This window comes from Ceratosolen solmsi, unplaced genomic scaffold (assembly GCF_000503995.2).
Source record: "Ceratosolen solmsi marchali unplaced genomic scaffold, CerSol_1.0 scaffold6, whole genome shotgun sequence".
NCBI lineage: Eukaryota > Metazoa > Arthropoda > Insecta > Hymenoptera > Agaonidae > Ceratosolen > Ceratosolen solmsi.
This window is the reverse complement of record NW_011948414.1, coordinates 5,816,682-5,839,745: the sequence shown is the minus strand read 5'-3', so window position 1 is coordinate 5,839,745 and position 23,064 is coordinate 5,816,682. Positions and strand designations below refer to the sequence as shown.

The window sequence follows — 23,064 nt, the reverse complement described above, 5'->3', positions numbered from 1 at the left end:
CTTTACGATTATTTCTGAATTAATTTCATTAATCTGATTTATAACAATATTAAAATTATTACAATAAGTTAATTGTATTGAACCAAAATTTACAATTTCTTATAAATTATCTGTTTAGTTCATAAGTATACAAATTTTTTTTCATATACTGACATCATAAATTATATCACAGTAAGAAATATATGTATATTACAATTTATTGTATTTTAATTAATTCTATTATTTTTTTTTTAATTTTGTTATTAAATAGTCTAATTTTAAAGTATATTTAATGTATATTGATAATTGTATTACGTTATTTTTCATCGAAAAATAGAATTAACTGAAAATACACTGAATTTGATTAGGAATTACATTATGAAACTAAATATAAACAATAGAAATGTTGATATTAATTCATATAAATATCAATATTCTTTTTAATTATTTGTGAAATGGTAATAATATATGACATATTATCATAATCAAAAGGATATTTCAATAATTTTATCAGAATATTTTTAAAAATAGTATTAGTAAACAATAATAAAACTAGCAATATGTCTATTAAATATTATGATAATATTAATGATTGTTTGATAGTTTTGCAAAATAAAAATCATTTCATCGAAACAAACGAAGGCATATATAATTTATTTTAAATAGTTATTTAAAATTCAGCATCTGTAATAGTGATCAATTAAAGAAAAGATGTTTGTATAGTTATGCAACTTATTATAATGTTTATTATTATGAGAATTATTATACAAAAAATTTGAACAAACCAGCATTTTCTAAAATAATTTACAGATATAATTCCTAATTCTATATTATATTTTTTGTTGATCAAGCATAGCTCTGCCGCCTTTTATATCTTATTGAAATAAATTCAGTTTTGATTGAAACAAATTTCCAGTTTCTTTTTCTAAGACACATAGTTTCGCAAATGATCGCTTGTTGATTTAAGAAAAAGGGATAAAATAATTGCTGACACTGTCTCCAGTTCCGACAACTTGCTACTTTTATTTTGTGCTAATGGCCGATGAAAAAAAAAAGTAAAGAAGAATAGATAAAAGTGAGAAAGAGAAATTGAGAGAATGAGAAGAGTAAAGAGTTATCGGAACAAAGACGTAAAAACAAAATATTGCCAAAATATTTTATGTAGTAGAGATATCAAAATAGTTGATAAAATTAATCATAATTTGTTTATTATTTGAAAAAACGATTAATATAATATTGAAGAATGTCTAGAAAATATTTAGTTTCACAAATAAGTTGACAATTAATTATTAGCTAATGGTTAATAAAAATTAAAGGGCAATTTAAAACGGAATTCAGTTTAAAATTGTTTAAATGATTTGTTAGATACTTATATATAGTCATCTATTAATGTACTAATCTAATTGGAAAGCTAATGAAAGTTTCATCAAAACTGTAAAATAGCTGTAAAACCGTACAGAAACTCGTTATCAATGTAGGAGCCACAATTTTCGTGACTCGGCGGTGATCTAGACAGTGAGAAACTTGCTCCCGCTCTCTCTCTCTCTCTCTCTCTCTCTCTCTCTATCTATCTATCTATCTATCTATCTATCTCCCCCCCCCCCCCTATAGGATGATCTCGCCTTCATTCAGTATGCCAAATTTTAAGATTTATCTTCGTAAAAAAGCTGGTCAGATTTAACTGCTTTAGCTGAAGGCACTAAGCCAAGTTCTATCGAGTTCTTTTCTAGTGAATATATCTTTCTATCACGGGTACTTCGACCCTTTAATATAGAGAAGAAAATTAAAATAAATCAAAATTAAAGATGAAGTAAATTTTTGTGCCTTTATGAATAAGAATTCATTAACGTGCAAATAATTATATGTGAGAAAATAGGTCAAAATATGGTGCTCGTACGTTTAAAAACAATGCAAACCTTAAATACATTTCTTATTTGAATAGTCAAGTTATTATCAAACAATTTTTTTTTATAAAACTTTATCTCATTATTCTTGGTTATCTTTATTATAAGTTGAAATGAATTTTATCTACAATTTATATTAAAATTTGCATTAGAAAAATATTCTCTTCTATGAATATTATTTTATGAACATTAGGACAATTATTCTTAATAAATACTATTAAAATTAATTCTCCAATTAATCAGTTAAATTTCGATTGGACTTAAATTTCACTTCATTTTCTCATTACATTCATTACAACTCTATAATGTTTTATTAAAACTATGCTCATAACCAAACATAATAATACATATATACTGATATAAAAACAATGAAATTTGTTGAAAACGTTTACATTTTGAATATTTACTTATGCAAAAAGTTCGCATTGAGCACCTGCATTTACTATTGGACTTTCGAGTTTTGGTCTGTATTTTTCTTTCTTCATATTTTGTCTCTGAATTGCAATGTCTATCGCTAAACTAACGACACATGAACAATATACGCGTATGAACAGGAGGTGAGAAAATAAAGACAGAGGAAAAGAGGAAAAGAGGACAGACAGATAGAAAATGGGAGAAAAAAATATCTGAAATGTAAAAAACTTTTGAAAATGTATGTGTTATAAAATAAAAGGTAAATAAAATTCCTCCTAGCTTATAATGTTTAGATTGAAGTTTTAAAGAGAGATGAATTGTTGGTCGCCAAGATTTCACTTTTGAATCTAAAATATATTTATTTTGAACCAAATTCTTTTATAAATACACGTTTTTACTAATTTTTATATATTAAAATATTTAACAACAATACTCATGTGAATCGATTTATTTTATTATTTTATAGAATATACGTTATTTCTATTTTTTTTTTAATTATAAATTGAAACTGAAAACTGAAATGAAATTTAATAAAATATATGCTTGTTACGATAAATTTTATGTTCATAGTAATATTTTTCAATATCGATAATTTCTATGTATAAAAGTGATATTTATTTTTAAAAGAGTATAATACAAATTTATAATATGCTCTTCAAGTGTCACAGTTATTAAATGAAAATAAAATTTTTCATACCTACTATGTGATTAATCTATTTTGATACTTAATACGTTAGATGATTCTATTTATTATTCTCTTATTATAATTTTAGAATGTTTCTACTTACGAATAATTTACAGATAATATTGGGCATTATTCGTTTTATGTTAATGGAAAAATATATTATCTGTGATGAAATTAACCACCGGGAGTCAATCAAATTCCTCTGTAATAAGAAAATATTTTTATAAATATAAACATATACACGTTAAACAGATGTGCATGTGGAAAGACACAGGTACAAATTCATCTCGATCAAGTTTAACTTGACATAGCGAATTCTCAAGTGCCATTTTACGAGTTTGCATTGCCATTGGGAGTAGCTATATTGAAAAAAAGAGTGAAAAATATAAAGAAAGAAAGAGTAAAAGAGAAGGAGCGAGAGGGGGTTACCGGGGTCAATAGTTGTAGAGGAGCAAATGTCGCATCACTAGTTTCCTAGGTAACGCTTCTTCAGAATTTCCTGGTACATTATGTTATCATCCTTTCTTTCTTTTCTACTGGCTATTCTTTAGTCTTTTGTCTTCTCGTCCCATCTCCTTTTTCGCATACGCATTTTTTTTATTCGTTGTTTCATTTCAGTTATACTCACCTACAATAGCTTACACGTGAGCAAGAGAAAACTAGTGATATATATAAGCTTCAATAATCCATTTCAATGATTAATATTTGAATAATATATATTTATATTAATCAATATATAATATGAATGGCTTAATGTTTGTAGCAAAATGATTTCATGTTTAATGAGAATAATTGAGCAATTTTAGTTGATGAAGTAAAATAACATATATACACCAACTTCGTTTTGAGACACAATATAATAATTATATATTAGCATTAAAATATTTACCAGTTTAAACCTTTAATCAGAAAAGAAACATAACATTATGTAAATAAAAATAATATAGTTACAAAGATTATATTATCGTAAATATTTGTATAATAATGTAAAATAAGATTATTTGGACAAAAAATCCTGTAGAAAAAGTTTTTAGAAACTATTTTATTTAAATTATTCAATAAACACATTATTATAAATACATTATATTTCTAAATAAATGGTACGATACTTAAAGATAAAAATATTTTTTTATTTATAGTATATATAAATATTTTATTATATTAAATACTTTTCAAATAATTACACTATAAATAACTTAATTACACTATAATACTTTAAATAACACTATATAATCGTGAAATTAATATATTACTTCAAAAGGAAATTAATTCGTAATTTTGTCTTAATAATTAATAAAAAGAAGTTTCGGACAGCTATGCATTTGAACGACTAAGAAATTTTCAATTGAAAAAGAGGTATATAAATTTATTTAATTACAAACGACTTTGAAATGATAAATAATACATAAAGCTGATATAAGCATATATTCATACATCTATAATGTATTTGTATATAAAGAATATTATCTATTTATTTATTACAAATATATATATATATATATATATATATATATATATATATATATTTATACTTAACTCAATTCTTACAAGTCGTTATAAATGAATATTAATAATTTATTTACTTCTGTTAATATGAATGATAAATTATTTAATCGTTAATTTATATTCTATTTTATATTTATAGTTATATTTAATTTATATTCCTTATCCAAATCAAGTATTATAATTAGCTACGTCAAATTCGCAGAATCAAATGGAAATTGCTAATTAATGATTAACTATGGAATTTCAGCCATAAAGTATTTAGAAAGTTATATAGAAATTAGTGAAATACACTACATAGTTACATTGGCTTCAATGTTTGTTTTATGCAGTTAAAGTTTTGGTATTTTCATACTTTCTATCCCTCTCTTTTCTTTTTTTCCCAAGTACTTATAAATATATATATATATATTGTTTTACTAATTAAATTATTAAGCACATTAATCGTGTGTATACATACATGTTCACAAATCAATGACACAAAGCGGAGCAAAAGATGAACGTAATAGAGAGAAATGAAGGATGTAAAGAAGAAAAAAAAGGAAAGAAAAGACATTCTATTTTAACTCGTTTGAAGGGGGTGCTCGGCAATCGAATTTACTGCCAGGCTGGCCAATGGATGAACTCATTCCCTCTGTCTTTTTCTTTCTTTCATTTTAGAGATGCTTACTGGACAATATTTTGGCCTCTGGTGAACCGTTGATTTATACGTTTATACTTTAGCACTTTTTTTCTTTTTCTACCTAGGCATTTTGTTTTTCTTCTAGTTAAGCACTTATATCTTTTTATACTATTCTATTCTTAAGTGTATTGTATAATTTTTCTTATCTTCAAGTCTAACCTTTTTCAACTTTCTTTTCTACATAAATTTATGAATTTTCTTTATCAACATTTTTAAATCTAATGAATATAATTTATATATTTTCAAGCGAGAACAGGTGGAAAGCAATGTAAATTACAAGTTACATCCAGTATTTGCGTCAATATTGTTTATCATTTTTTCGTAATTATAAAGATAATAATAATACCTTATATATACGTGATTTTTAAAATATAATGAATCATTAGAAGTAAATAAACTAATTACTGATTTGAGTGAATTAGCAACATCTACTAAATTGAGGTAATTCATTACTGCAATTAATTTTTGTGGAAATGTCTTTAATTTAAATTATTACCCATATATGTGTCTCTCTCTCTCTCTCTCTCTCTCTCTCTGCGTGTGTATAAATATATTTGTATATTAAAAAAAAAAACAAGAAAAATATTCACAAAGAAAATAAACAAGTTTTGCAATATTTATAGGTATATATGAATAAAAGTTTGTTTTTTTTTTTTTTATAATAAATATAGTTTCTTCAACAAAAGATATATGATCAAATGATTTCTCTATAAATAAAAAAAAAATATTTTTACGGTTTTCATTATATATTTCATTTTTATCTATGTTATTTTAAATCTTATAGTATAGTCAATATATGTTGAAAATCAACAACATATTATTTTATAATTTTAATTTAGGCGAAAACTTTTAACACTTGAGTAATTATAATTAAAATCTATGCTATTTCGGTAATATATCCATATCTTAGGATATTTTATCTATTCTAAATCAAATTGATAACTTTTTTTATTAAAAAAAAATGCATTAAAAAAAAAAGTATATATATACACATAATTAATTACAGATTTTAAAATTATTAATATTTTCAGGAGGGGTAAATTTTTAATAATTTTAAACAAACTTGTAATATTTTTGAGAAATACGTGTTCATTGTTTCTAAGATGATCAAAGCTCATGTGTATTTTAACCACTTATAATATAAAAAACTTCGATTACTAAAAATTTCTAAATTTATTGTATATTTTAATAAAAATATATAATACGTATATTAATTCATAATTCTGTGCTATGTATTTTCATGCATAATTCTACATTTAAGTGAAAGGAAGTTTGCAAATCACTTTTTCAAGCTTCATTACATTATTGAAATACAGTTAAGTGATACAGACAACTTGGTAACATTGTGGTAAAGAGTTCTGCCAATAATATTCCAACGATTAAAATATTCGATTGGCATAGTTATATATATAAAAAATAAATTTTCTGTCAATTACAGAAAAATTATTAGTTGATTATGCAATTACGTGACATATTTTATTGTACCAATATTTCTTTGACAACGTATTATTTTCAATATTCAGGTTTAACAATAATTATTCATCAATTGTATTCTAATACAAACACAAATATATATGTATATATATATATATTATCGTACAATACACACATGAACATTTTTAAATACTATATTATATTTATAATGATAATATAATCTCAAATGTCTCATTTTGATAAAGTTCCAATAATCTTATAATATTGTTTTATAGAATATCAAATACACATATAATATTTCGTATACTCAATGAGATTTAAATAGATATTTATTCTAGCACATTTTACTTAACAATACTTATCAATTTGTATACTTAAATCAAATAAACATTTATATGTGCATATCTATATAAGGAACATTAAATATGTCGACATGAAGCAAACAGTTGTATATTTATATATATATATATATATATATATATATATATATATATATACATATATATGGGATCGATGTTCCGGTTAGCGTGTCGCTACTAGTCTATTTTCATGAGTCTCACTGAGGTGACCGATCCATGCAAGTACGACTATTTGCATGGGATGCGTGAGCGTATCAAGTTTTCAGAAATTCGAATATCCTTTCTGTTTGCAAACGTGATTTGAAATGTTTCTTGTCTAGGCAACACAAAATGTGGCAAACAATGTACGCCTAAGCCTGTAAGACATCATGAATGACAGATAGAAGACTGACGTGTGATTTCCTAACGACGTGTGATCAGAGATGCAACAAGAATGTTTTAGTTTTGTTAGTTTTAGTTATAAAAAGTGAACTATAATAAATGTATTTTTATTGAGTCCTAATGATAGGGTTGTAAATTAAATAAACGTTATATAATATTTTAAAATTTAATTTAAAAAAATTTAATTAATATAGTAAATACATACATTATCTTTATATCTTTAAAAGGATGTTATGGTGGAGAATTTAAAATTAATATTCAAGATTATAAATATATATATATTTATTCTTCCTCCACGTATTTCTTTTTTTTTTCTTTGAACTTAGATATTAATTTAAATCAGTAATATATAGCGAATGTATACCGATGTAATATATACACATAATGTATGATTAATTTTTTTTATATTCAATATGTAAGAATTTATCAGTATTAAAGAAAATTTGATAATAAATTATGAATGAAATTATGAAGAATCAATAAAAATAGAATCAATCAAGAGAAAATATGATTCCCGACAAAGTTTTCTGATTTATATGACTTTCATTTTTTAACGAAACTGGTTAACAAAATTGCGCATATATTAGCTATATAATTATACATATATTAGCGATACTACTACAATTTATATTAAAGTGTATAAGTGTATATAATCTCAATAACTTGGCTTAATAGAACGATTTGATGGTTTATAATTATTTTTGTTTAATTGCTTTAATCTTTTTATTACAATGTAATAAACCAAATGTTCTGTTTGAAATTTAGTGGAAGTAAGTAGTATATTTCATGAAATAATTTATAAGATCACACTAATATTTAAGAAATCAAATACAGTAACACTTTTTACTAATAAATATATACTACTTTATTTGACTACATTGCGAAAAACGAATATTGAATAATTCATACATAGAATTATGTTGATAAGTTAAAAAATCAATGTGTTTTTATCAATGTATTGTTAAAAGACATTGTTTATTTTATAAAAAATGTATAAAAGATTTTAAGAACTTTTATAGATGTGAATTAGAATTTATGTGAATAAAAGATTACATGAAATGAAATGGCAATTGTAATTATTATCTGCATAATACTAATTCCAAAATTTATGAAATCTATTGGTTCGTTAAAAATTAACGAAACTATAGACAATTTGAATCATCAATTGAATTTCTATTTTCATTGACTTTAACAAACAGTTCATTAAGTAACCATACATGTAATAAATTAATAATTCCTATTAAATATAGAGCAATTAACTCTTGCTTCGTGTAGTTTTCTTTTTGAAAAAAATTATTTAATTTAAGAAATACGTTTTGAGAATCAAAGAGTAATATTAAAAACTAAAAGGGCTTGTGTATATTAGTGTGGGTGATAGGACTAAAAGAAGATAGGAAGTCGTGCAGCTGACGGAGCAGCGGTAAAGATAAAGACAAGTAAGCGCGAGAGCGAGAGAATGTGTGAGAGTGAGAGTGAGAATGAGAGTGAGAGTTAGAGGGAGCAATGGTGTGAGAGAGAGAGAGAGAGAGAGAGAGAGAGAATAAAATAGATACGCGATGGATGGCTTTGGCTTTAACTTCGGTTTCCTGACGAGGTTACTGAAGTTTTGTCCGCAGATTCAATTTTAGTCGGCGCGTCTGCCATCCACGCCTCATCTCTCTCTCTCTCTCTCTCTCTCTTTCTCTCTCTCTCTCTCTCTTTTTCAACTGACACTGGGCTGCTTTGGCTTGAGCAGCAAATCTGTAGCTAAAGCCTCACGCGGCAGAGTGGCGATATAGCGTGTTTCTGAATAATATATATTCAGGAATAGGAAGCATCAACTAATGCTATATATGACTGCACATTTGTTATTATTTTTCATACAAAATTGTAAAATATATTTAGATATAAGCCGAATAAATTTGTTAAGTTTCAAATAATCTTTGACAAACAATAATAAATTTATTCCATTATTATAACGACATTGAATGTAGGTAGTTTCAATTCTATCTTACTATATTGGTTTGTAAATTATAGCCGAAAGTGTATAATTATTTTTTCTTAAAATTAGTAAAGCAGTAATTATTTATCATTAACTGTTTTAAACTATAAATTATTTTATCATCATTTAAATGATCATTACTTTTACATTTCTAAACATACAATTATATTTTGCAAATATATCCTTTAGTTAAATGAACTGTATTATTATATTTTAGGAAATTGAAGTTTAGTTATCTAGAAGTTATTCAAAATATTATTTTCAGTTTGATCAAGGGCAAATAAAAAATAATTTATCAAGTGATCGAGAATTTTTAGAACCTAGAATTCTTATGTGACATCTTTTAAACGGACTTGATTACTGTTATAGAATTCCGTAGCCAACGATTGCGCGTTAAGTGAGTTTCCGCGTTTATCGCCATCAAAAGTCAAGACTGAAAGACAAACAATTCCTGCCGTTTGATAAAGCTTTTGAGTTAGCATTATCCATCTCGCTCTTCCATTCGCTATATCTGTATTTTTCTATTCTTTATATGATCATTGTTTCTCTTTCTCTCTATGTTCTACGTTTGAATTGAATTTTCTTTTATCGAGATACTCACTTTTTACTCTTCCTTAGTTTTCTCTAGTATTAGTAGTAGTACTCTGTAACTTTTGTACCTCTCGTCACGAGTCTATTAATTGGGTTTCAAAGTTACCAAAGTTCCGAGGCTAAGCGCGATTATTATGGAATGAAAGGACAGAAAAAGAAAAGCGGGATACAGTTAGAAGTTGTGAAAGACAGGCACTGATCGATTAATCGACTCATTTTACTTACTTTTAAAATGCCAATTAAAGAATGAATTAGAATAATAAAGTATATTCAGTTTGATGTTTTTGATTTACAATGGCTAATATGATTCATATTATCTTGAATAATCGAGTATTTTATTTATATTGATTATATAATTCACATAATATGATTTGAATAAGAATACAGTATGCAATTTCATACAAAGTATTGTTTAAGTATTTATCTAATCGTACATTTAGTGTCAAATAAGAAATAACGAATTATATAAATATAATTAATTTTTCTTAGAATAATATAAATAATATAAATATGTATGATTGATAAATATGTTGCAAAGTGATTATTAAAATATATTGTAATTACAGTGTCGTAATTGACAAGAAAAGAAGAGATTTGTAGTTAATTTTAAGAACAATAGTTTCACGTGGCTAAAACGAGACAAGAATAGCACAAATTTCGATTTCTATGTTGGAAATAGTCTGTACATGTTATATACCTATAATTAATTAATTTAATATAATTTAATATTTTATGAAAGCTAATTATTTTTATAAACATGGAAAATGTGATCAATGCCAATATGAGGATTCTTCATATATATATAATGAATATTCTGACTGTTCTAAATATTTTCCTTTATAATTATAATTCTTGGGAATTTTATGGGAAACTCGATATCAAACAAAAACATCCTAAATAAGGTTTTCGATTTGATACTTAATTTGATAGTGGACCGTCAATTATTCTTACTTTATTTTAAATTAAAGATCACTAGCGTTTGACCACAGTATAAAATGTCAAGCTTAGATAAGCTCAAGTTTAAAACAACCTCAGAATTACATTACATACACTTGGAACCATATATTTATGTTATATCTCGTATTCTATTATACTATTAATTGATATTCATTACATAGTGCCTTTCATTAAAGAATACAACACCGATCCAGTAGTTTCTTCAAGAAACGAATTAAAAAGAATCGACCTTATAATTTAAGCTTCAATAGTTAATTTTTAACAACAAAAATTGTTATCTTATTTTTATTATAGATTAAATATAAATATTGAAAATAATTTAAACAAAAGCTAAACTATTGATCATTGTACAATAGGGAGTTGATAGAAAATGTCGAGAACATGTTCGGAGCAGTAATCGCATAATTTTTCAATAAATCATTGATTGATGTAAATGTAACCTGAGTTTTAAAAACACTCAATTCCCAAACTGTCATCTACTCTTAATTAAGTTTCAAATGAGTTTACAAATTTGTGTGAGAAAGGTGGTTTCAGTTAAAAACTGATGCTGGGGGGAGCATGAGAGAAGCGAGATGAAAGTTTTGTAACATGCAGTTTACTTGACTTACAAGAATTCATAGCCTTTTAATTAGATTTCAATATTTGTTTAAAGAGTATAAATTGTTACATTGATAGATTAGTAAATGTTGGAAGTGTTTAAGAAGGATACTTCACTTATTTATAAAAATTTATTTAATGAATCTTAACAAAGTTTAACAAAACTTAAATATTTTACACTTTTATTTAATGGCTCAAATAACATTATGAACTCATTAGGATATATATATATAATAAATTTTGACAAATATTATTAAATTAGAAATTATTTTCAATAAATTGTTATTGATTATCTTTTAAGTTCGGATTAATCAATTGATCTTACTGAGTTCCAAGCTTTCATAATATTAGTAGTTTACTAATGCGCGCACGCACTCACACATATGTATATATATATATATATATATATATATATATATATATATATAAATAAATCCTTAGAGTCTATTGTTCAACTATATATAATTTACACGTGTAGATGTGCTAAGATTTTTAATTTAACGTGACGTACAAGTATTCAAATCATACGTAGGAAAGTTCTATGAACGTATCTTTAACATTTAACATTTCATATCCCAACTGTGTAAGACATCGATAAAACTTTATAAACTACAAATATTAAGAAAGCTCGCAACTCAATAACATAAATTAATTATTATCATTATACGCATACGCAAATACGCATACGCATACACAAAACACACACACATTGTATATTTTTTTGACTTTGAATTTCGTTCTGTTTATTATTTACAAGTTGAACACATTGTCATAAAAGTAATTTTGATTATATAAATACATATGTACCTACGAATCCACGCACGAGCGTGTATAATAAGTGGAATATATTAGAATGAATATTTCATTTACCCTAGATACAATTGAAACCGCAAAAAATTGAATTAAATGAGTTTTGTGGAATATAACAGAATTTAAATGTCTTGTATATATTATTATAACAGTATGTGATACAAATATATAGTAGAGAAATGATTATTCAATAATTAATATCTATTCTATAATATAATTTGAAAAAAATTATTCTACAAAATTGGAGTAAAAATTTTAAACATTCGAAATTTCAAAGTTCAACTAATGTCAATTCAAAGTACATCGGAATTTTATGTACAAATTCGATGTGTTATTAATCATTTACTTTACTTTGGAGTTTCAACTTCTTATGCGTTATGAAGAGGGAAACATGGAGTGGCGAGGGGATCCTTTAACAATATAATATAAAATATTGAATCATAATAAGTATATAATGAAAGGAAAGATGATCTTTTAGATTCCAATTGTAGATGAAAGTGATTGAAATTAAAAAATATTACTGTTATTATTACTATTAATATTACGCTATTAAAAATAACAAATTTGATAATACATATTAATTTACTAGCAGATATTATTGCTAATAGACACAATTACTTCTCATTGTTTAAAATTTTCCATATTAGAATTTCAATGTAAAAGAAAACGATGTATGATTAAATACATTTTATAATCTTCTTATTCTAATATCTAATGTGAATACAAGTTCTTTGAATTAATTAGTTTTTTTTGTCGAACTGTCAATGAAACATTCTTTAAAAATAACTTATTCGTAATATTCAAATTAATTTTAATTAATACTACAGTGCTTATATTCATATTTTGAAGTTACGGACACTTAAAACTGTAAAGTATTAATTGAAAATATGAAGGATAAATTTGAAAAGTTGAAATTAATTTAAATTATGCTTCTGGTAGTTATTTCTCTTTATTCGGATTTTATGTTTCAATGAGCCAGAAGAATTTTAAGATATTTGAAATGAACGTAAACGATGAAACTATTAAACAAAATTAGTCAACATAATTTCGCGGTATTACGAGTGATTGATTCTTTTTGTAAAAATTTTCTTTCATTGAATTCACATTAAATCAGATAACTATGCACTCACTTTAACATCGGACGCCCACGCATCTAAATCAAACGATTTGGCGCTTCCGATTTTTCCGCCCGATAGTCAAAGCACGCAATTTATGGTTATTTTAAAATCGTGTAATCTCGCTATCGCGTCCGTGTAAAATATGAAGCACGCCTCCCTATGCAGATTTGCTTTAAAATTCGGAATAACCGCGAGTATACTTTTTCACTTATAATCTCGCCAAACCTAATTTTACTATGCAATGAGTTGCTGAAAAATCATTCTGCCTAACCAACAAGAAGATTGCTGGTTGAGAAATTCTAAAAAAATATTCAAATAACTAACGATTCCTCAACGAGTCCTACTTGATAATGGTAAATATAATTTTATATGGAATATTGGAACATGCAAATTATTTTCTCGTAATATGTACAGTATTTACATGGTAATTAAAACACCTTATACTAGTATAAAGTAGAATATCTTAAATATTTATATATTCTTTGGAAGCTATAATACACCAATGCTTAAAATTAATATATTTTATGGAATTATTATTTTATTAACATAAATGAAAATCGTCTTATCTTCTCTGAGTGTTTATAAGAGTTAATGAACAATGCGTTGAGAATATATTAAAATGATAATTTTCAACAATATTTTCTCCTATTGTTTAAACTTATGATTCATTATATTTGACTTTAATTTAAAAAAAAAAGTCTAGTTAAAATTTCGTTAAAATTCTCATTTAGATTCGTTGGAAGTTAAATAAATTATAATTTGAAACTTATTCGTTACTTTAATAATACAAAAACATACATGAAACTCTGTTTGAAAGTTAACCATAATATACCTATTTTTAGAGTTGAACAAAATGCGAGTTAACCGTACTGATTCCGTTGATGAAAAAAATTGAAATGAATAAAATGTCTTTACATAAGAGTTGCACAAAAGATCAAGGCGAAAAGTTTTTTCAGTATGCACACAGATGTCGAATTTTATATGCTGCTATTCGTCAATAAAAATGACATATACCGTAACACAAAACTTCGTAAAACTTTAACTATGTTCCTACATTTTTCTTTTATTGTTTTTATAAATGTATCATTCAAGCTTTTCTGCTTCCGTTGCATTTACAGGCGTTGATGAATATTTCATCCGAAATAGAAAATAATAAAATTACTTTCTAGAAAGATGTTTGAGTTTCATTATCTTTTAAAAAATATTTTTTATATTGTGAGATTAATTATCAACAGTTCAAAGTCAACCGACAAATAAATAGAGATTTAATGAAAAATTGGAGAAAGTTTGATTAATTAAATTTAGTAAGTAATGCCGTATATAGATAATTACGGAGAGTTATAAGTAAATTCGTTGGTAAGATAACAAAACCGTACTAAATATAAAAGAATACGATTACCTTATAAGCTGATAAATAGGTGACTAACTATTAAGTGTAAAAAGATGTTTGAAAGAGTAATATAATGTAATAGTAAAATGTATTTTACAAATAAAATGACATATTTACCTTTTTCATATATATATATATATATATTTGAATTTAAACACTTAAAACAACTAATTACAGTTAGCGCGCGTTAAATGGAAAGAATTTTCTTACAGCTTTTATGATATTTTAAGTAAAAAGCTTTTAACTTCTAAATGAATGCAAATTATATAAAATTAAAAATTATTTATTTTATATAATATTATTATACTACTAATTTTTTTTTTGCAAAACATTTTTACTTTTTACTGAAATGTATATGTATATTTAATACTTAATAAGATCACAATATAATAGCAATCTTTATGAAAATTTAAATGCAGAAACTTCTATAAATTCTTTTATTATACTAAATAATGATTATATTATTACAGATATCATTAGAAGTATTATTGAATAGCATTGAAAATCCCAAGAAAAAAAATTATTGCTTTTTGTAATCCGACCTACTGACTTACATATATACTTGCATGTTTTCCTTCTGTAAAAGTTTCGCTCAACTCATAAAATTATAACCAATAATAGTCAATGAAAAATATAAATAAGCTGCATCGTACTTTTGATAATCTTTAGTATTATAATAAATTCGTACAATAATCTAAAATTTTTGCTATTTCATGTATATCAGGAACATATATGCAATAACTAAAAAAATAAATGCCTTCATTTAATAAAAGTAATGTTTTATAAATTGTCATTCGTTAATGCAAAAAATAAAAAATTATTATCTTTTCTGAATAAATTTAAGTTTAAATATATTAATAAAATATATTTAGAAAATTAGCTTCGTTCAAACTTAAATATTATTACGTTCATTAGAAGAATACTATATTTTTATGTCATCACACAATAATTATACTTATATTTTTAAATTGAAGTCATTTTATTACCGGAAAAAAATGGAAAAAATATTAGACAATATTTGATTTATCGATTAAAGTTTTATTTAAACATGATTCAATTTTTATTTATTTCTATTTATATTTTTTGATTTATTATTTAATATAGACAATACAATTTTAGGATATATTAGAAAATAAATTTAATAAAAAAATTAATTTAACAATTGCTAACATCCACATACTAATCAGAGATGTTCAATCTATTAAAAAAAAGTGTTTACTTTTACGTTGAGATTTATCACTGAATTAATGGTTTTTGATCTCTTTAAAAACGAATTCATTTTATATGAAGAACTATAATTATAAACCTTATCGAGTTATTTATTCAATTATTAAATGTAGTGATACATAATATCGAATTACGATAATTTGGATAAAAGAATTTGAACTTGTTAATAAATTTTTTTTTTCTTTTATAAGTGCTTTATCGGCCAAACACTTCTTTAACTGCAGTATAAACAGTCAAGCTACAACCGCGAAATCCAATAGAATACCAGTCAACTGTTCATTAGTAATAAGCAATGTAAAACAAGGTAGAATAAGAGATAGATTAAGAAAGGATAGTATACAGTTAAGTTGCGCAAATAATTATAAGTTTTCCGCAGTACAATATAGGTACGACGCACTATTCACTGTAATTTCACTTATTTCTTTATACACATATGTATTTAAAAAATCCTCATAAAATATTCTAATTCATAAATAGTATATGTACGTATTATATCTATAAAAATATTAATATTTTTACAATAAAATAAAATTTTCATTTTAATTTATATCTACTTTCATATACTTAACCGAAAATTCTCTATTTTCATAAGCATTATTATTTAAGTATTTTCGGCTATTGTTATTATGTGTTTATTTTAATAAATATACCTATTTAAAGAAGTTAAATAACTTTTTGTAAAATATGAAATAAATAAATCCTAAAATTAATATTAATTGAATGTAGAATAAATTAAACCGTAGTATAATTAGTTAAGAATATGAGAAATAATGTAAATTCCATTAAAGATGGGAAATTTGAATTAATAGCATAAATGACTGATAACTTCAATACAAAATATTATTATTTAATAGAAAATATTCATAGCATATATAACAAATCTAATTTAATTTCGACAATTATAAAAAAGCCAAAATAATGACGGGATATGAAATAATTTTGACAATTAAAGAGAATTGGATCTATGGAATCATATGCGTGCGTCCTGTTTATAATGCGTTATATATGTTATAATGTTTACAATGAGATATTTCTTTCAGTAAATGTTAAAACTTATTATTAAAAAAATTATTTACTCAATATCAATTGTCTTATTTAGAAACCTATAAACGTACCTGATTTGTTAACGTTAGAGCTTTGATTAGTTGTGTGAGCAATAGTTGTCGTCATCTGTAGTTTAGATGGTTCAAGTTTTTGTTGAGGAACGCTATGGGCCGGTATAGGGCCGGGATTTGTCATTGTCGTCATCGTCGTGGGCATCATGAGTGTGGACATTGTTAGCATTTTTGAACTGGCTAATAATAGATTATAGTTAAACAAAAGGAGACTCCGCTAGTTTTGCCCTTTTCAATTCTTTTCTTATAGTTTGTCGTGGTTACTCGTTTAGAAATAAGTGTACGATATAGTTCATATTATTCTCGAACGTATCAACATTAGTTCATTATTATTTTTCTCTTTATTAAAGATGAAGGGTCTTCTTAAGTTTTTGAAGTATTTATTCAAGACAAAATACTTTTTTCTACAGCAATTAATTGTATTATATCTGTATTATAGGTTCGTGAGAGCTTTCGCTTAGACGCTTAATTGAGAGATTTGATTGTAAGTCTAAATCGTATCGCAGCTTCTTAGTTAGAACCTATTAGGATCAACTTAAATATAAAGTTAGAAAAGGTCAGAGGAAAAGAAAATTTTTCTTTCTTTTCTCTCTTACACTCGCAAGTGGAAAAGCCTTCGCGCTTCTCTATTTTCACAAGGGTCGCATTACACTTGAAATAATTTCGAGTCGTCTCGTCGCCTCTAGGGGGAGTAGAGAAAAGAGATAAGATGATGGACTCTCGAGACGGAACTTCGAGATGGTGCTTTTCAAGTGCCTCGCGGCATAACTGCGCTCGCGAGATCTACTTGTTTCTTTTTTCGTCTCACTTGTACTACCTCTCCTCGTTACTACTGCAAAAATGTGCAAAGCGTAGATGGGACAGCGTGATGGAAACAACTAAACGAGCATCCAAATATAGCTTTCACTACGATCACATAAACAATGTTTCTTCAAATATACACTATAAGATTTAATTTTTTTCATCTGTCTTAGCCACGCGTAGCACACTTTAACTACTTTTCATTAATTACGATATCACATGCTCGAAGGGAAAGCAAACGAACGATTTATTACAAACTGATGATATTGTTTTAGTTTCAATATATTATTAATTTATTGGAAGAATAGGTTCCTTAATTAACACTCGTCTCATTGTTTGAAATCAACCGTTTCACACATGTGCTATAATATGCTAACGACAATATATCCATACAATTTATCGAATGATTACAAAAATTTCAATAACACATCATAAATATTAATGAGAAATATTTCACGAAAAATATATTCTTACACAGTTTAATTTTCCTTTATATTATATTAAGATTGTTCAAAATAAAATAAAACATAACTACTCGCAAAGATGCACTATTAATAGTAGTTAAATATCAGTCTTCCATCACAATGCTCAAAACACAAAGGACTACATGTCCTAGTTACTAATTCAAAACGCGAAACTTGAAAAATTTACCAATAAACAAATCAATTCAATCTTGAGAACACTCGTCACTGAAATCCCAAAACAAATAAAAAATTTCACAACCAGTTTTAATATCACCACAATATTTAACCACGTAAAATTTGCCTTCTGATTAATAATACTTGTTCAAATGCGGAATTGTACGCGGAAAATCAGACACAATAAAAACACGCGCGATAAACGAGAAAGCAAGAAAGCACGGCACTGGAGGGTAGCAGAGATGTGCATTCGGTCGTAGTTGGCCCTACTCTGAGCGTTACTGCCGACTCGCAATTTTTCTGTCTCTCTTACCCTCTCCCTCGCTACACTGCGCCTGGCGGAACCGTTACGTCACGTCCGGCCAAATATAGAGTCGGAACTCGTCTGACGCGCGAAGGGGTTGTTCTTTCGTACTGCCACGGCTTGGCTGAAGCACCGAGCCACCACTGTTCACCCTGCTGCTGCTGCTGCTGCTGCTGCGTCGCCGCTAGTCGCCACTCTCTCTCTCTCCCTCTCTCTCTCTCATTCTCTCCCTTTTCCTCCCTCCCAACCCTCTCGCTCTCGCTCTCGCTCTCTCTCTCTCTCTCTCTCTCTCTCTCTGTCCCTCATCCTCGCCCTCGCTCACCACCTCGCGCTCTACCTTTTGCCACTGTCGCGCTCTCTCGCTCGCTCTTTCGCGTTTCGACATTCTTTATCTCTTTTATTCTGCGGCTTGGCAATTCTGGAGGGTTGTGAAAGTTGCCATGCGCCGACGCTGAGGATGTCGCAATGAGGCTAGTGGCGCCGGCCGCGGCAATGGCTGGATTTCCAACCATCCGCGGAATTGTATGAACTAACATATAAGGGAGCAGTCGCGAGGTACCTTCCTGAGCGTTAACATCGTTGGTTCGCCAGTGGGAAATTTGTTACCGAGGTCTCTAGAAAGCTAATGTTACAAATTCTCCACGAGAGATGACGCTACACATGTAATCCTCAATGTTGCATTTTTCAGATCCGTTTATTTCTATTTTACAAGCATTTCTTTCTTTTTTCTTCATATTGCATATATGCTCTGATTATATGGATGTCGAAACACTTATTCGACTTGCTAGTATTTTACGAAACACTATTTAACCAATGAAAAGAAATCACATACGCATCAGTAGAAGTAAATTTATAATACGTGAAATATGTAGGCGCTTTTAATTAGACGACATAATTTGATTAAAATCTATTAACAATACTGATACGTCGTTATTAAAAAGATCATTGGCAATCGAAAAAGCACTAGCTATAATGCACAAATTTAGTCGGATGTATAAATTTTCATTAGTATTTTTAATTATGTATGCATATGTACATATTTATACGTAAAACGATAATGCTTTTCATTATTTTACACTTCCGTATTTCATTAATAACAAATTAAAATTTTGTTATATACTAGTAAAATTCAAATTTTTATTATTGCAGTCATTCGCATAATAATGATTCTGTAGTATTATAATTAAAAATTGAAGCTGTGCACACAGGAGGACCGAATATCAATATTTGAGACATTAAATACCTGCCAATTAAAATAACATAAAAAGTAATTTGAAGATTTCAATGTATGAAAAAATTTATCATTAATTTTTATTTAAAAATTATTTTAATTTAATTACGAATATTAATACAGAATTTATGATGAAGTTTATCAATATAAAACTTAAATATTAATATAATATAATTCATTATATGATATTAAAAAATATTATTATACTACGATATTATATATACAAATTTTAATGCAGATGATCAGAATATTTTTTCATAAATGGTAATTGATCTTCTGAATTTAACATTTTTAAATCTCAATATGTGTATTAAAATGAATGTTTATTAAGTTTATGGATTATTGGATATAGTTAACTTATTATAGTTGAATTAGACGGAAAGGAGAGTAAAAAACAATTAAAAGTTTTTAACTAGATACTAGTATTGTTGTACGACAATACGAGTGAGTAATATATATATATATATATATATGTAAATAAAAAAATATATAAACCTAATATATATATATACATATATATACATATATATAAAATGAAATATTTTGAAAGGGTAAGTATATATATATATATATATATATATATATATATATATATATACTTACCCTTTCAAAATATTTCCTTTTGTACGTATATGGGCTTCAGAGGGTAATGGTGTTTTGAATTTTTATGAAGCGGTACAGAGGATGCATTATTAAAAATTGTGCGCCTCTAAGCTCATTCGTAGATACGCACTCGTACAGGTACATACGCAACATGAAGCCTGTACAATTCCAACATGAGACTTAACATGTGTGTTAACCCCGAGCGGGTAGTTTTGTTCACGCCCCCACCTATTTTTATCGGTAATTTCTGTTTTCCCATTTTGCTTTTTGTCTCTTTTTTCTTTCGTCCTATGTATGCTTATGTTCGGGTTAAGTAATATTCATTAAATAGTATAATAATTTATTCCATATGAATTAATTTATGAATGAGCTTCTTGAAAGCATTAAATAAAATATAATAAATATCAAAACAATATGCTAAAAATATCTATTTTTAGCAAAAGTAGATATTATTATGGCTTTACAACATACAGTTTCGGATATTAATAAAATATTAAATAATAGTTAAAAATAATGATCAACATTATATTAATAACCTAATAAAAAATCTTATTACAATTTTAAAATAATAATCAGCTATTTTTTATAACTATAATTAACGTAGCGTTTTATCACCAACGATTCGTTAGGAACAATTGCCCAATTTTTATTTGAAACGGTATTTATGACCATAATGATTTGTCTAAAAATATTAAAATTATTTTGTTCAATTATATTCCTTAATTAAAATATATATATTTGTAAATACCTTTAAAATTAATTATTCATTATATTATTATTTATAGCTAATAAATGGTCTCTCTTAATATTTAATATTACATGATTAATATGCATGCGTAAATATGTAAAAATTAGTACGTATTTATGAAGAGGTAGAACTATTGAATTACATTACATGTATATATACGGTCTCATTAATAAATATAGATGATCGTATGTAGAAATATGATTTAATTTTCATATTTAACCGTTTACTAAATTGTATTTGCATGTTCTTGTAATGAATTGTTGATACTGCTTAAAGCTTTAAATATTTGCTTAATTATATTAATTTAATTTCATAAATAGAACAATATACCAATAGATTCTTTCACAACAAATCCATTATTTAAACTTTTTTAAGTATATCTTATTCTGTAGAAATTTATGAGATGCAATGAAATTGTAAGCTTTTTAGTGGATTAATAAAGGAATAATCGTAATCGTTCGAAAGCTAAATATCGATTTGAACTTTCCTCGAATGCACTATATAGTCAAATTTTTCGTTCGACTAGAAACAAAGTTTGTGAAACTACAGTTAGCTCATCCATATTTACAAGTGCCTGCACGTGTAGTTCTGTATGGATCAAAACGCATTTTCAGTGAAATTCATATGTAAAACCTACAAAATTTTGGCAACTCGCGCCTTCAAAAATTATTCTCATATCATTCACCTTCGTAGCTTGAGGCGATGCAGAATATTTACATTTTCGATGTATATTAAAAATGATACCCTTTATACCTATAGTTCCATACAATTCACCAACATTTAATCTTTTTAATGAAAAATAGAGATAAAGTTAATATATACCACTTCATTAAACGAAACGATAAACGGCATTTTATAATATGAAAAATTATTACCAGGATTGTTAAAGCAAATTTGTAATGTATTTTTTACTTTCCTCTATGCATTGGATGATAGAATTTACTATGTAATTCATTATTATGATTGATTCGTTGTATTAAAAGATTTAAATTTATTAAATATCTGTATGCTTATTTAATATTTTGCAAACTTCAAATATAATAACTGCATGGAATTATACTTTCCATCGAATATTGTTTATATTATATAATAATTATTTTGCGTTGAGAGTTTAGAAATATTATCATTTTCATATCAATAATATAATTTCATAATTGATTTAAATATGCTAATGAATAATTTTGAACGAATAATCCATGTAATAATTATTTTTTTTTTCATTTCTTAGTATGTTATATATGGTAAAATAAAATTTTAAACGCATAATTATTGAATTAACATGCAAGCCCATTGTAATTAAAATATAATATAAAAAGTAATATGCATGAATTATCTGAAAGAGAAAATATATAAAAATATTGAGAATATTAACAAATTTATTTATCGTCGTGATCAATTACTACTACATAATTACTATTACATCAATTTATGATAATTAAGTTTTTAAATTAAAAATCCAAAATTAAATTAAAATTGGATCCGAAATTTTCTTTCTTATCTTTTGCTTTAATTTTTGAGGTAATTTTTAGATAATATCTGAAACTAGAATGCAGAATATATAAATTTTAATGATTTATTTTTATTTGAAAATTATCTATAAACAAATCCAAAA

At 25.8% G+C, this 23,064-nt stretch overlaps 1 protein-coding gene across 1 annotated transcript in view; it reads right to left on the bottom strand.

Annotated features, from left to right (window-relative positions):
* The window catches only part of LOC105367890 (nucleolysin TIAR), a 244,346-nt gene extending 226,856 nt beyond the window's left edge, over positions 1–17,490 (bottom strand). Inside the window, exon 1 of the mRNA XM_011506736.1 lies at positions 17,128–17,490. Coding sequence (XP_011505038.1) covers positions 17,128–17,296 — 169 coding nt within the window. The 5' untranslated portion in view covers positions 17,297–17,490. The remainder of the gene's footprint in view (positions 1–17,127) is intronic.
* Positions 17,491–23,064: the final 5,574 nt, after the last annotated feature.